This window comes from Grampus griseus (assembly GCF_964374135.1).
Source record: "Grampus griseus genome assembly, chromosome: 5".
NCBI lineage: Eukaryota > Metazoa > Chordata > Mammalia > Artiodactyla > Delphinidae > Grampus > Grampus griseus.
The window spans coordinates 21479700-21496569 of NC_138998.1; the positions used below are offsets into that span (position 1 = coordinate 21479700).

The 16870-nt window shown below is 37.2% G+C and overlaps 1 protein-coding gene across 2 annotated transcripts in view; it reads left to right on the plus strand.

The window, feature by feature from the left end:
* Window positions 1-16870, plus strand: part of PLOD2 (procollagen-lysine,2-oxoglutarate 5-dioxygenase 2) — a gene marked incomplete at its 5' end in the record, with an annotated part of 107053 nt that overhangs the window by 25690 nt on the left and 64493 nt on the right. For both annotated transcript variants that reach the window (XM_082654819.1, XM_082654820.1), the window contains one exon: window positions 15102-15193. In XM_082654819.1, the coding sequence (XP_082510945.1) occupies window positions 15102-15193 (92 nt within the window). The remainder of the gene's footprint in view (window positions 1-15101; window positions 15194-16870) is intronic.

The following is a 16870-nucleotide window of genomic DNA, read 5'->3' on the forward strand; positions in this document are numbered from 1 at the left end:
ATAGTAACTACATGGTAGACACTATTATTAGTATTAGTATCAGTAGCAGCAACAGTGGTAGTTGTAATAGTAATAGTATTAGTATTTGAACAACTAGTATGGCATCCTTTGACTCAAAATCCTCTAAGAGCTTCCCATTGCATTCGGAGAAGAAGCCAAAATCTTTGCAATGACCTCCTAGGCCCTGCACAATCTAGTCACTCTGATTTCTGGATGCATCTCATTTTCTCCCTTGCTTAGCCTCCTCTGTATTCTGGTGCCTGTAGTGTACTCCCCTCTCTCCACCAAGCACGTATGAGTCCTGAAACTGGCTCATTCAGATTCTTTGTATTTGTTCTTTCCACTTACGGGAAAGCATCCCCTCAGATACCTGCAGAGCTAACTCACTTCCTTCACTTCACATCACCCTGTACGTGAAACTTGATTATGCTATCCCAAATGCCAAACAATTCAAGACTCCCTATGCCTCTTCGTCCTTTCTCTTTAGCCATGTAAGTTAGATGAAGTTATTTTTTGTTTTGGTTTTTGTCCCCCTGCATTAGAATGTAAACCCCATGATGGCAAAGATTTATTTTTTGTCTCTTGTGTCCACTCTGGAATCCCCAAACTCTCGAACAGTGTCTGGCATATAGTAGGCCTACAATAAATATTTTTTGAAGGAGTGAATGAAATTATGGCACCTTAACAATGATAATTCTCTGCTCAAACCCTTCTGTGGCATTCCTGTCCCTTACAGAGCTCGGTGCCCTTGGCCTTGGCCTCCATGGTCTGCCACATCTCGGCTGCCAGCTGGTCTCTCTCACTCCTAAATTATGATTTGCGATTAACCATTTCCTGTCGTTCTGGATACTGAAAACACTATTATTTCCTCCTCATTTCTGACTAGCTAAGTCTTACCCCATCTTTGAGGCCCCCTAAATTTTTTTTCTTCTATGGCACTACCCGCCCCCCAACTACTTTTGATTTCTTTCTTCATTGTTTAACCTCTTCATTGGGCTGTTATCTAGAATTAGAGATACCGAAGTGTGTATGTTCACCGGCCTACCTAGGATGTAGTTCTTAGAATGTGATCCTTGTTCAGCCTTATCAGCATTCTGGTGTTGATGCCTGGTGCACAGAAATTATTTCTGAACCTCTCCTAAGACATAACAAATCAAAAATTCTGGGGGCGTGGTCCAGAAATGCATGTTTTAATAAGGCTTTGTGTATTTCTGATGCAAGCTGATGTTTGAGAGCTGCTGGACAAGGACATCAGCATGATGGACCAGACTGGGAGTGTCTGAATTAAGGAACCAGTTGAATCTTCAAAGTTCAGCAATCCCCAGAGATGGGAGGAAACTAAAATGGGTGTAGGAGGGCCAGAGGTAGAATGTTCCAAGAATGAAGTAAACAAAAACTTTTCTCTGAAAAAGAAACTAGGAAACATGTCTACAGGATAAAGGACAATCAGGGGAATGGAACTCTGTTAGTGAATGCTTATGTCCATGATTCAGATTTTCTTCTTGTGGAGTAAGTTTTGGACAGTAGAAGGTTAGCAGAGAACTTGGAGGTTGTGAGCATTAGCACTGGGCAAATCTTGAGAATGGTGAGCCATGCAGAGTCTGAGGCAGCACGTATGGCCTTTCCTGGTAAGCGTTTGGGGTGCCGGCTCTGAGACCGGAATATTTTGACAGGAGCTAAAATTGAGGAAGAAGGTACAAAACCAGATTCTAGTCGTCTATTGAAATAATATGTCATGATAGGTATCTGATCACTGATGGGAAAAGTGAAGGACAGACAACCCAGTTATTAAGGAAAGGAACCTGTCTCTGCAGAAGAGCTTGGCATGGAAGCACCTGAGGACTGAGAAGAGGTTGGTATGAACTCTGGGATGGAGGTTAAATGGCCTCGGGGGGTGGGTGTTTAGAGGCCTGGGGTGGGGGTGGGGCGGTTATCACAGAAACCATTAAAGTCAACAAGTAAGTGCCAACTATGTGTTACATATCAAATTAAATATTTTACTTGAACACAGGTAATGTACCAGTATACATCTTTCTATCTCTTTATTGCCTGAATGATAATGGATTGAAATCAAACACTTAAAATGACTGGCTCTTTATAAGGACTTATTTTAATCATATAATTGTGTTTGCTATATGATACCAATCTTTTTGAATTTTTTTCCCCCAATTTCAAACTTGAATTAAACTGTACTTCAGGCACCGGGAGAATATAAACACATGTTCAGAAGGATCTTCGGCTTCCTGTTAAAACTGACCTATCATACACGTCATAATGGGCACTGAACTTAGAAAAGTGAACATGTTCAGGGCTTTGTATTGTCTTGCATGAGATAGGGTGAAAGGTCAATTGGGTAGATTTCTTCTGCTGCTGTCCTTCAAGAGTTCTGAGCCCCATGTTGAGGTGCATGCTTACCCACACACCACACCGTCCCCACCCTATGGAATCAACCTAGATCTGGAAGTGTGGTGCAGGGGTTCTGATGAACCATGACTGATGTGACTGAGGCCATTCTGGGAGGTTGGTTATCTCAAGGTCCTGAGGTTGACCAGCCACAGACTTGTTCAACAATGACTTGTCAGTGAGAATCACCCATGTATTCTTTCAACGTATGACCTGGTTCAGAATTCAAGAAAGTCACTATTCAAAACTGAAAGAAGAAATATAAGAAGGGAGGAGTATCAGGCACTTAGACAACAGGGAGCTGATTGGGTCAGAGATAATTCCATCTTAGGGGAGTTTTTGTCAGTGTGGCAGATGGGAGCAGGTAGAGAACCTTTTATGTGGGACTTTATATCCAATCAAAATAGTGTTATGAAGCCAGTTTTACTTACGGTCAGCTCTTGGTTTATGTTGTGAGTGGAGGAAAGATACTCACTGGACGCTATTACAGGGTTAAACACTATTTGTGTGCAAAAGTGAGAAATTTAGTTTGCTTATAAACTATAAAATGTTTCTCCTTGAATGTTTTACTTCTTAAACACACATACACACACAAGCACAAAATCATACTACATACCTGTATATATAAGCACTATATAGATAATCATATAATGAATATGTATGATCATACAGTGATAGTAAGTTTGAAAATCACATATTTAATTTTTTTGGAACGCTTGAAAAATGGGGACTTCATTGCTTGCAGAAGGAGGGTAAATTCAGAATGGAACCCAAGGACTTCCTTGTTTGGAATAATATGAGAGAAAGCCTCAACAGGTTCAGCATTTCATTTATTCCACTTCAGCCACATGATAAAAGAAAGAAATATGAAAAAACTATATAAAAAACTGGAAGAAAATATGGAAGAATTATTTTATAATTATAACGTGGAAAGACTTTCTAAAGTATAACACAAACCTAGGAATGTAAGAGTTAATGGCTGATAAAAACAATATTGTAGGAAAAGAAATTTTGCCTGGCAGAAATCATATGTCAAAACAAAGTCAAGGGCTTCCCTGGTGGCGCAGTGGTTGAGAGTCCGCCTGCCAATGCAGGGGACATGGGTTCGTGCCCCGGTCTGGGAAGATCCCACATGCCACAAAGCGGCTAGGCCCGAGAGCCATGGCCACTGAGCCTGCGTGTCCTGAGCCTGTGCTCCACAACGGGAGAGGCCACAACGGTGAGAGGCCCACGTACCGGAAAAAAAAAAAAAAAAAAAAAAAGTCAAATGATAATGGTGATAATGAATGGGAGGAAATTTTTGACTCAGAAATTCTATTTTGAATTTATCCTACAGATACAATCTTACATGTAAAAAATTACTTATGTACATCGTTATCAATTGCAGAATTTTTTTAGTACAGTATTAGATTGGAAATAATTTAATATCTGCCACTAGCATGGTGGTAATTAAATTATGGTTCATCCATGTAATGGAATACTGTGCTGCTGGATTCCATTTGAAAATATCTCAAAGATATGTAACTTTTTTTTAAAAGTTGCAAAAAAATATTTAACTACAAAAATAGCCAGAAAATTAACAAAATGGCAATAAGCACATGGCTATCAATAATTAACTTTAAATGGATTAAATTCTCCAATCCAAAGACATAAAGTGCCTGAATGAATTAAAAAAAAGGCCAAGACTCATCTATGTGCTGCCTACAAGAGGCTCATTTAGATGTAAGGAAACACACAGACTGAAAGTGAAGGGATAGAAAAAGATATTCCATGTAAATGGAAACCAGCAGAAAGCTGGAGTAGCTATACTTAAATCAGACAATGTAGACTTTAAAATAAAGACTCTAATAAGAGAAAAGGTTCCCTTGTGCAGTGTTGGTGGGAATGTAAATTTGGTTCAGCCACTATGGAAAACATTATAGAAGTTCTTCAAAAAATTAAAAATAGAACTATCATATGATCCAGCAATTCCACTCCTGGTTATTTATATGAAGAAAATGAAAATACTCATTCGAAAAGCTATGTGCACAGTCATGTTCATCACAGCAGTATTTACCATAGCCAAGATATTGAAGCAGCCTAAGTTTCCATTGATAGATGGACAGATAAAGAAATTGTGGTACATATATACAATGAAATATTATTACTCAGCCATAGAAAAGAATGAAATCCTCCCATTTGTGACAACATGGATGGACCTTGAGGGCATTGTGCTAAATGAAATAAGTTAGAGAGGAACAAATACTGTTTGCTCTCACGTGTGGAATCTTAAAACATATATATATTTATACACACATTATATATATACACATACATATATACATATATATACACACACATATGTATGTACACATATATATATATGTTCATGGACACAGAGAACAGAATCATGATTGCCAAAAGTTGGGGAGTTGAGGGGTTGAAGAAATTGGTGAACTGGTTTTTTTTTAAGTGTAAATAAATTGAAAAAAGGAAAAAGAAGCAAAATGGGGTATAGATTATAAAGTGTTTGACATTGTATGCATTGACATCTCTTGACGCATCCATAAGAACAATATCATTGGTATCTCCTGAGGGAAAGTCAGCTATATGTCTGGGAGAAAGGGCTGGGAAAGAATATCACTTCCCACTTTGTCACCCAGTCCAAAAATTAAATTACAAAAAGTGGCTGCAGAAGGAAAAAGCAGTCATGTGTATATACAAATATATTGTTTTAATCTCTAACTTGGCATAGTGAATACTAGAATATTTCTTTTATTTTCTGGGATATACTCCAAAAAATAAGACATTCCTCATATAAAGATGATAGTTTATGACATTTTATGACACAAAGTGAATAATGAAGCTTTCTTTTGGAGTCTTGTAGTAATTCCATAGGAGAAGGTATTTATAGTTGTAGATGTCACATCGTCTACATTTAATTTTATGTCCCTGAAATGTCTAATGTGCTGATTTGGTTTTATAGTAATCTTTTATATGGCAACTTCAACTTGTTGGACATTGTGGGGAACTAGCAAGTTGTGGGGGAGGATTCTGAACTGCCAGCAAAGATGCCATAAAACTCTCAAGCAGGTGAGGATGGGCTGCTGCTCAGATTAATTGTACTCATTTTATGCTACCTGGGTACAATGGAAAATGCCCTCTTAAAATATATATAAGTATAATGTGTTCATGGCAATGTGGAGTGGGAGAAGCAAATGTTTCCGTGTACTTGAAGATGATGAGTTACAGTTACGACTTTTCATTTGTTTCCTTTCAGCCCCTGCACACTTTGTCAGGTCTGCTTTTAATTTTGCGTCCCACATTGATTTATTTTCATTCCTTTAGGTTAAGCAGACTTCTTTAAAAAGATTTTTTTGTTTCCCATTATCGAGAAATAAAGGTCATCTTGGCTCAGGCACCTCACCCTTGCAGCTTTGTCTCACATGGACCACAAGTGCATCTCAGGATGTTCTCTGCCCTAGGACAACTGTTTTTTTGTGGTTTTTTTTTTTTCCTTTCTTTTTCCATTTGTAGGTGAATTAGCAAGAGTATATGATCTCAGCCCCTGCTGTTTTGTTCTGGTAATTAACTTTATTATTGATGCCCTTTGCTGATGAGTCTGGGAAATACTTTCAGTGCCTATGCAAAATATGGAATAAAGAGCAGTAGATCAGATTGTAAATCGAACACAATAATTTGTTTGAACAAACCGTACAACCTTGGGACCAAATTTCTGGCAGGCGGGTCATACTCTCTGCTAAAGCATTTGGCCAGCAGATGGGTTATATCATCCCACTCAAAGGAGGTTCTCATTACTGGTACATCTTTCTATTTTGGAGGTTGCTGCAACCTTTTTTTAAAAAAATTAATTGATTTATTTTTGGCGGCATTGGGTCTTCACTGCATAGGGGCTTTCTTTAGTTGCCGCGAGCGGGGGTTACTCTTCGTTGCGGTGCACAGGCTTCTCATTGTGGTGGCTTCTCTTGTTGTGGAGCATGGGCTCTAGGTGCGCGGGCTTCAGTAGTTGTGACACGCAGGCTCAGCAGCTGTGGCTCGTGGGTTCTAGAGCGCAGGCTCAGTAGTTGTGGCGCACAGGCTTAGTTGTTCCGCGGCATGTGGGATCTTCCCGGACCAGGGCTCGAACCTGTGTCCCGTCCATTGACAGGTGGATTCTTAACCACTGCACCACCAGGGAAGTCCTGCTGCAACCTTTGAACCCTTGAAATTCAACAGATTGGAGTCAGCTCTGGCTGTGAAGAAGGCAGGTCCTTTTTCCTTTGACATTAAAATTACATTCAAGGTATGTGTCTCATAACTTTTGAAGGGATCAGTTGTGCTCTCCAAGTCATAAATTCTGGAAAATGGTCCTGTGCTATTTATTTTAATACTTGTAAAGATAGGAAATGCTGCTTTTCCAAGACAGAACATTCATTCTGAGTGCTTTTAACTGTACTTTGTATTTGCTACGACCTGAATGTTTGTGGCCGCCCAAAATTCATATATTGAAATCCTAACCCACAAAGGTGATGATATTAGAAGGTGGGGTCTTTGGCAGATCCTTAAGTCATGAGGGTAGAGTCATCATGAATTGGGTTAGTGCTCTTATAAAAGAGGTTCCGAAGATACCCCATCCCCTTTCACCATGATAAAATTATGAAGGTGCTTATACTATGAAATATTCGATCCCATTTGTGAGAAGGATATTCATTAGAAGGTCTACTTAAGCAAATATCCAGAGACCAAAGCTTATTCTTATTTGCCCACTATAACAGTTCCCATGGATGAAAGTGTTTCATAAAATAGCCATAGTTTTTAGTCAACAGGTTGGTAACTATAATGGTCTGAATGTTTGTGTCTCCCTAAAATTCATATGTTGAAATCCTAACATCTGAAGACGATGAAGTGGAGCCTATAGGAGACACTTAGGTCATGAGGGCAGAGCCTTCATGAATGGGATCAGTGTTCTTATAAAAGAGACCCCACGGAGTCCCGGGCCCCTTCCACCATGTGAGGACACAAGGGAGAAGGTGCTGGCTATGAGCCAAGAAAAAAGCCTTCACCAGAACCTGTTCGTTCAGGTGCTGTGATCTTGGACATCCGGCCTCCAGAACTGGGAGGAATAAATTTCTGCTGTTTATAAGCTACCACGTCTGTGGTGTTTTGTTATAGCAGCCTGAACAGAGTAAGACAGTATTGATAGAAAATTTGCCTCCTCTCCATTAATTCTTCCCCTAGCTAATTATCTCTTTGAAAATAAAACAGAGGAAATCCTTTTTTTTTTTTCTCTTCAAATATGGTGAGGTAGAGAGGTGGTGAATCTTTTTTATCAGGTAGAAAAATTCTCACTTCCTCAATTATTCAATATGTGAAATGATTGCCAAACCTCTAACCATGCTGGTCAAACTCCATGTTTGTCAAAATTCTCCTTAATGTAGCATGCCAAACGTCCGATAATTTTTTGTACCTGAACTGCACAGGTTACAGTGGGATCGTCACCTCTTTCGTTAAGATTGTGTTTTTTTTTATTTGTTTGTTTCGGTCAGCAGTTCACACATTGGCTCATTTTTGAGTTTGTATTTGAGTAATGTTATGTGAAAATGAAACGCTTCTCAATCAGCGGAGGAGCAGGGTATGATTGTCTTATCTACCAGATATTTCCTTTATGTATGTCTCTAGCCTGGCCTCTGAGCCCAGAATGTAAAACTCAGCCATGTATCAGACATAATCAATTAGGCCCATAGTGTCTCTTTCAGATGAAGAAATGCTGCCTGTAGCTAGAAGCATAATGGGTCAGCTATCCCCAAGACAATGTTCAGGTTCAGCAATTCAGTAGGAGGACTCAGATGATGCAGTGTATCGTCATGTTGATAGCTATGACTTTTTACATTGAAAGAATACCAAGCAAAGGCAGCAAAGGGAAAAGGCACATAGGCAAAGTCCAGGGGAACCAGACACAGCTTCCAAGAGTCTTTTTCCAGTGGAGTCACAGAGGATTAGCTTAATTCCTCCAGCAACTAGTTGTGACAACACATGTGAAATGTTATTTGTTGGGAAAGCTCATTAGAGACTCAGTGCCTAAGGTTTTTATTCGGGGCTAGTCATAGAGGCAACCCCTGTACCAGAATTCCGAACTCCTAGAAAGAAAGCTGGTGTTCAGCATAAATACCTTGTTTGTACAATTCAGATACAATGAGCTGTTCTTATCTGGGAATGGTGGGAATCCTCTCCAAATCCAGCTTTCCAGATGCCAGCCGAGGATCAATCCTGCAAACTAAGATCGAAGTCTTAGGCTTGCTATGTTATCTCTTTTCTGTACATTTAAACAGATTTTAATTTTAATTTTAAACAGATTCTAGCCTCTTGACCTCTTACCACCAAGTGAGGCCACATGAAACATTGGAAAGAAATGGACTTTGAGGAATACCCAAAGTCCCACTTCCAGCTTTGCTAGTAACTTGTTGGGTGACTTTGGCTAAGTCAACCTATTCAACCTTATTTTCTTCATCTATGAGTTGGATGTAATAAGGCAATCTACATAAGGATTTTGTTGGGAACAAATTATTTTATACACCCACACAGATAAAATATAACATCCCTTGTTCCTGAATCCACTCATTCAACAAATACTTATTAAGAATCTACTATATGCTAAACACTTTGATAGGTCCTGAGCAAAAAATATCCTGCCTTTCTGGAATTTACAGTATAGTCGGAGAAAGAGACTTGACTCTTGAATAGTAATCATGCAAATTAATATGTAATTACAATTTGTCATAAGTGCTCCAAAAGAGAGGTAGAGAATGCAGTGAAAATGTATAATGGGCACTGACATACTTGAGTAGGTCAGGGAAGTTTCCCCCAAGGAAATGGCATATGTGTAAGAATCTCAATGAATTGAACAGCCAGTGGTTGCATCAAGAGATGAGAGGTGACATTAGATAAAGGTTTTGCATAGGCTCTTCTCCTCAGGGTGGGAGGGAGAAGGCATTGTTGGAGAACTGAAAAAAAAAAAAAGAAAAACTGCAGTTGGAGCAGAGAGAGCAAAGGGCAGAGAGATGGTGGGTGAGATTAGAGAGGATAGAGGTAGTCAAGGGCCACATTAAGGTAAAGTAGCTTGGCCGCAGTGCTAATAGCAATGGAAAGTCATTTAAGGATGTTTAGCAATGGGGTGACATGATTAGATATCTAATTTTTTTGAAAAGATTAAGTCTGCTTTGTAGAGATATGATTGGAATGGGTATAGTGGGATTTAGGAGGGTATTGTGGAAACCTGGGCTAGTGATGATCGTAATTTGAGTTAGCTTGCTTGGAGATGGAGAGAAATGAAAAGATTTGAGACAGTGTATCTGTAGTTACATGCTAAATTATTTTAGTGCACAGTTTAAATTGAACTTTTTACATAGATTTTTTTCCTGCATTACAGTTGCCTCCACCCCTTATCTGCGGCAGATAAATTCCAAGACCCCCAGTGGATGCCTGAAACTGTGGATAGTACCGAATCCTATATATACTCTGTTTTTTCCTATACATGCATATCTATGATAAAGTTTAATTGATAGATCAGGCACAGTAAGAAATTAACAACAATAACATAATAAAATAGACAGTTATAACAATATACTGTAATGAAAGTTATGTGAATGTGGTCTCTCTCAAAATATCTTATTGTATCAAGTTAATGCCTTTTTATCTTAATTAAGCACTTACCATGCACTGTGGCCATGACTTTTACAGTTTGAGGCAAGACAGCAAATCTAGCATGAACTTCTTTTTCTTTCTTCACAGTTTCACAGATAGATTTGTTCCTAGCGTAGATCTTAGCAACCTCAGCATATGCTTTCCTTTTCCTTATTAAATCAAGAACATTCACCTTTTCATTTAAAGGAAGCGCTTTACAGCTTTCTTTGGCTTATTTGAATTACCAGCATCACTACTCTTGTGCTTTGGGGCCATTATTAAGTAAAATAAGGGTGACTCGGACACAAGCAGTGTGATACTGTGACAGTGGATCTGATTACTGAGATGGCTACTAAATGACTAATGGACAGGATACACTGGACAGAGGGATGATTCACATCCCAGGCAGTACAGAACGGGATGGTAATTGATTTTACCATGCTACTCAGAATGGCGTGCCATTTAAACAACTTATAAGTTATTTATTTTTGGAATTTTCCATTTAATATTTTCAGACCATGATTGACCCTGTGGGTAACAGAAACCTTGGGTAAGGGGACAGTACCGTACTGGCATCATAAAATCTTGAGGGTTGGAAGAGATATTTGGTTCTTGAATGAATAACTCTGGTAGAGAAAAAGATTGAGTTGCATAACTTGCTGAGATTTGCACATCAACTCCCTTACACATTTATCTGTTGAGTGGAAATAATAAGATACTGTCATTAGACCTATGTATGGACTTAAGTGTATCATCCACTTTACATATATTAACTCATTAATTCTCACAGCAAGGCTATCAGGTGCTATTATTATACACATAGATGAGAAACAGATGAGACACAGAGTTTAAGTAACTGACCAATTTCAAACAAGTAATAAATGGTAGGTCTGAGATTGGAACCCAAGAAGTTTGTTGTCAGATCCCTATGGCCAACCACAGTGGCAAACTATGACCCTTAGGCCAAATCTGGCCCATGGCTGTTTTTGTACAGCCAGCCAGAAAACTAAGGATTATTATTATTTTTTTAATTTTAAAAAAGTTTTAAAGAAGAAAGAAAAAAGGAGAATTGTGACAGAGATTGTATGTAGACCACAAAGCCTAAAATATTTACTATGTGGCCTTTTACAGGGAAAGTTTGCTGGCCCCTATACTAACCATTCCTAGGAAAATGCGTTCCTTGAATAGAAAGTTGAGCACCACTGATCCTTTCAGAGGAAGGACATGTCTTTCATTAAATGAGTTACTGCAGAGTAAAGTATATACTCAGAGCTCCTTCTGTGGTAGAATTATTTTTCTTGATTTTTGCAAATTTAAAATTAAGACTGGGTGTAGGGAAAGTTTCTTGGGAAGTAGGGAGAATTATCCCTCTGAGTGAGATCAAAGGCAGCTGGGCTGGCGCTGAGTTACTGAATGTGATGCCTGTTATTAAGACAATGAATTTCAGCTGGATTTATGGGCTGATTTTTTTTTTTTTTTTTTTTTTTTTTTTTTTTTTTTTTTTTTTTTTTTTTTAGCAGTTTGGAGATAGGATATATTAGCCCAAAAACTTCCTGTTTTAAAGCCATGATTTGTTTTTGGAAAGAAAAATTATATCAGCTCTAAAAATTGATGAATTCTGGTATTGTATCAACAACTATTTGGAGAAAAAAAAGACTAACAATGCCATTTTTCCTCCCCAAAGCTGTAATTTCATTAGTAAGAAAGAACATAACAGGGTGTTTTTTGCCTTTCTAAATAAAAAAGATTTCGATTATTGGAGAAATTCTGTTATTCATGTAAATTTTCGTAGGGGGCTAAATATTAAGCTACTTAACAAATATTTATTAAACCTTACTATGGTGCTAGGTATTTTGAGGGACTTTGTAAATATGATTACAGAAGGTTTTTTTTTTTTTGCTATGATGTGATTTTCATTTGATAAATGGTTGTTGTAATAGACCACACTCTATAGATGATTTACATGTTTCTTGCTCATGCAAACTGTATTAACTGTTTTCTAACAGAGTCAGGCAGTGGCTCTAGAGTTTATGTTTGGTCACAGTTGGGCTTCCATTTGTCTTTTCTTTGACACCATCTTAGACTGGTTTTGGTAGTGGTTGATGGGTACCCATTATTCAAGCCCATTTCTTCAATCATCTCACTTGATCCTTTTGGTTGTTGTGGGTGGATTGGGTAAGGTACTAATTATAGTTGTTTAAATTATAATATTGTCTGGTTAGAAAATTTCTGCTGTCTATTCTGTTTTTCCTTTTACTTAGATGATTCAGATTGTTGAAAAGAGTTTTATATTGAATATTTTTCTGATTGGAAGATTAGGGATTGTGCATAAAGTTGAACTCCCTTTTTTTAGTTTAGGGATTTCCAAACATATATAAATGGAACCCACTTTTAATAGTATCATACGTGGGCAGTCTTATTTACTCTTTATCTTCCTCCTCCATTGTATCCCATCTACCCCTAATAATTTTAAAACAAATCACAAACACTACTTCCTTTCATTGAGTAAATACTTTATTATTTGTCTCTAAATTATAAGAAGTCTTTAAAAAATACCAATGCCATTAGCATGCTAAAAAATTAACAATAATTCCGTAATATTGACAAATACAAGTTAGTGTTCAGATTTTCCTCATTTTCTCATAAATACCCTTTAATAATTGACTTTTCAGATCAGGACCCAAATAAAGGCCGTGATGTATGTTTGGTTGAATTGTCTCTTAATTCTGGCGATATACTATAATAGTTTCCCTTTCCTTTTTTCTCTTTTGCCATTGATTCTGTAGATCAGTTGTCTTCTGTCCTTATATTTCTGATAAATTTGTGGTATAAATTTTAGTGGAATCTAAAGTATGTGTCAAATGTAGGTTAAATTTTTTGACACGCATACTTCGTAGATGGTGAACAAGTTGGACTGTTGAACTGGTTGGCAAGAACTTGTGAGTGGTGCATGTCAGCACTTTCTTCTTTTACTTCCCCCAGTTGAGTAAGATTTATTTCTCATCATAGTCACGATAGTGAATAGCAGGTAAGAAGAAACAGAAGTTTCTACGTAATGTTATTGAACAGGCCTGCCTTTGACAGAACTACTTATTTATTCCTTGGTTTTGCTTTTTTGTAATTAGCAACAGTACTGAAGCAACAGGAGTCCTTATTTGGCATAGGCTTGCCAGACACAGTCAGACTACATATTTTTAGTTTTGCCTTCTGAGTCATTAGATTCCATAACATTTCTGTCTGCCCAAGGGTCTGGCCAACATTACTTTTTTTTTTTTTTTAATATCTTTATTGGAGTATAATTGCTTTACAATGCTGTGTTAGTTTGTGCTGTATAACAAAGTGAATCAGCTATATGTATACATATATTCCCATTACTTTTCCTATTAAGGATGATGAAATCCTTGCTGTTAATTTTGTACTGGAAATTATAAGTATAAAAATCCACCCAGGTAAAATCTATAAACTTTTTTTGTGTAGAAAAAGTTAAGAAGGAAAGCTATCTTGTCATTTTATTATGCAGAAAAGAGACTTAAAGAGTATTCCTTTTACTCTTATGAAATAAAATCTTGTATTGCCTATTTCAAAATTTATTGTAAATGATAAATAGGTCAAGTTTTCTTAATTGTTAAGCCCTGTTTGAAACTTCACAAATGAAATTTTGTTTTTTAAAGAATAGTTAATTGAAAAAGTACTCTTAAAATATATTTGCTTCAGCCCTGACAGCTTTAATGAAAATGACTTTTAGTTTTCCTTAAATATCTATTTCTCATAATGGTGAAAGTTATGTGAGAAATACATATTTCTAGAAAAATATCTAAGAATGTTGATATTTATTTTCATGAAAATGTTTTCCTTTTTTTGGTTGACTTGTTTGAATTTCTTTCTTTATGTGTCTTACACTTATGTATATTTTGTTTAAAGTATTTTCAAAATTTGATGATTACCTTGGGTCATATGAAATTGTTTTTAATTGATTCCTAGAATACATTAATGCTATATATTTCATTTTCAATGATTGTCTACTGTTTAAGGGATATTTAACACTGTCTTTTTTCTTATTGATAACAATCAAGTGAGAGTCAAATGATATAACTCAGTGCCTAGAAAGTTAAAAAGATGTTAATTTTGTTTTCTTAGTCCTTTGGTCCTTTTATATCCTAAGGTTAAAAAAAAATGCCCTGGCTGCTAACCTTTGGCATTTTCTGATGCACTTGTTTCTTTTATGCATTTTTCCAACATGTCTTTTCCTGATAAGCATTTTCCTTAATAGCTTCTATAGGTATTTTGAAATGACTCCTTAAATCTATCTACTTCTGCTAAGAAGAGGTGTTTTGTTAGATTGAAAATAATAATTCATTATAAAATGGTGACTCAAAGCTGTATTTACCAGGGAAGTGCTGATTTTAGTTTCTTTTATTCTTTAAAGAAAAAACAAAGCCCTGAAGGTGGTGTAAATGTGGATTTTATAGACTTCCCATATACAAACATTCATTGATAGGAGGAAAAATTAAGATTCTCTTTCTAAATATTTGTTCCCAATTCATCATAATTTATTTTAAAAAATTAGGATCAGTCTCACGATTGGATCTCTTTTTGTACATGTGCTTTGAGGAATATAATGTGCTTCTGGACTCACTGATGTGTGTAATAAATCAGTGATGGTTTATAGGTGACAGTGAACCTTGTTGGTTAGATAACATTGAGGAGGGTTTGTCTTTACAGATAAAAACTTTGTGCGTTTTATGCAAGTGTTTCTCTTAGTGTTGAAATCCTCTGTTGAGGGCATGCTTTACCTTAAAAATAAATGCACTTTTTTACCATTAAAATAATTCATCATTTGGCAGTCTGTCGTTTGGCAGTAATATAACCAATTTTAATTGCCTAGTTTTTCAACAGCTCTTTGTTTAGCCTCATGTAGATGAACAAACCAGAACATTCCCATAGGTTTAAAGAGGTCTCTAATCACTGCAGTGATCTGTAAAGTGTGAGGAGTTAGCCTCTTGGTAAACTGTCTTATGTTATTCCCTCTGTCTTTGCAGATAAATTATTAGTCATAACTGTAGCAACAAAAGAAAGTGATGGATTCCATCGATTTATGCAGTCAGCCAAATACTTCAATTATACTGTGAAGGTATGATATATCTTTTAATTCATGGAGATCTTAGAATATGTGCCTGAAGTACATTTTTCATAACAACAACAATAACAACCACAACATGATCTGCAATCCCCAGAAGGATGATGAAATTGGGTTACATAATGGTGTCAGTTTACCTGTGCTTGATTGTTTTAAAGATACGTTTTGGCCTTATTAATACTCTGCCACTCAGACAATAATTTCTTAATATTTGCTAATGCTTTGTGTAAACATGTTCTATAAAACAACAGAAAAATATATTTATACTTATATTTCTTTTGGGGGGTCATGTACAGGTACAACATAACTAAGATTTGACGGTAATTTTTTTCACTTACTTTGAAGAATTGTAATGGGTTTGTCCACCCTGAGAATTGGCAACATTACTGTGAAGGAGATACCTTTTCTGTTCCAGTATTGAGAGGTGCTTTTCCTGTTTTTTTATTTGTTTGTTTCAGAGGAATTTAATAACATTATAAAAGTATAAAAGGGTTTTAGAAGACTTATCTCCAGGGAAATAGCTCACTGATAAATGATCAGAGGAAACCTGGCATATTTGGTAGGACTAGTAAACTGAGCTGTGAAAGGCCTGCCTTTAAAAAAAAACAAAAAACAAAAAAACTTATTTATTTTCTAACAGAAATTAGGCTATGTCATCCAGGTCTTTCCCACATGCAGAGGAGAATAGGGAAATATCCCAGGTAGGAAAACAAATAAACTTAGTTCATTTACAAAACAAAACAGCAGAGCTTCCCTGGTGGCGCAGTGGTTGAGAGTCCGCCTGCCGATGCACGGGACATGGGTGCGTGCCCCGGTCCGGGAAGATCCCACATGCCACGGAGCAGCTGGGCCCGTGAGCCATGGCCGCTGAGCCTGCGCGTCCGGAGCCTGTGCTCCGCAACGGGAGAGGCCACAACAGTGAGAGGCCCGTGTACCGCAAAAAAAAAAAAAAGGGAGAGAAAAATTGCTTTTTTGCCTAGGGAAAAACTGAGCTATTTCAGAACACTGAGCTATTTCAGAACGTAATGCACAAAAAAGATAATATTTGCTACCTAGCCACTGGAAGACTAGGTACAGATGTTAATACAGAATAACTATTAAAGAGGCTAACTTTGCTAGAAAAGAGATGTAGACGTTTAATGTAGGATAAATGAGAAATATGTTAGAGAAGTTTGTTAGAAGGGAAATATTGTAATATGCATTGATAGGGGGCAATATGAAAGAAAAATCAGGGTAAAATAATGCTGAAATCCAATGAGGGGCATCTCAAGGGGAGAGTGTGGAATATTTTTTACATGTGAGGCACTGTGTTAGGACCTTCATATATGGTATGCTGTTGATTCTTTGTATAAACCATGTAAGGTAGGAATTACTTTACTTATTAGTGAGGAAAACTTGCTCCAGGGTACGCACCTGTAAGGCGTCAAATGTTGGACCCCAGCCCCGTTTGACTGACTCTGGAGTTTTGGATCCTCCTGCTGTCTTTCCGTTGTGAAATGCAGTGGTTCTCAAAATGTGGACCCAGACCACCAGCATCAGCATCATCTGGGAAACAGGAATGAGGATTCTTAGGCGCAACCTCACTTACTGAATCGCATACTCTGGGAGAAGGGACCAGCAGTCTGTGTTTTAACGAACCCTCCACGTGATTCGGATGCATACCAAAGTTTG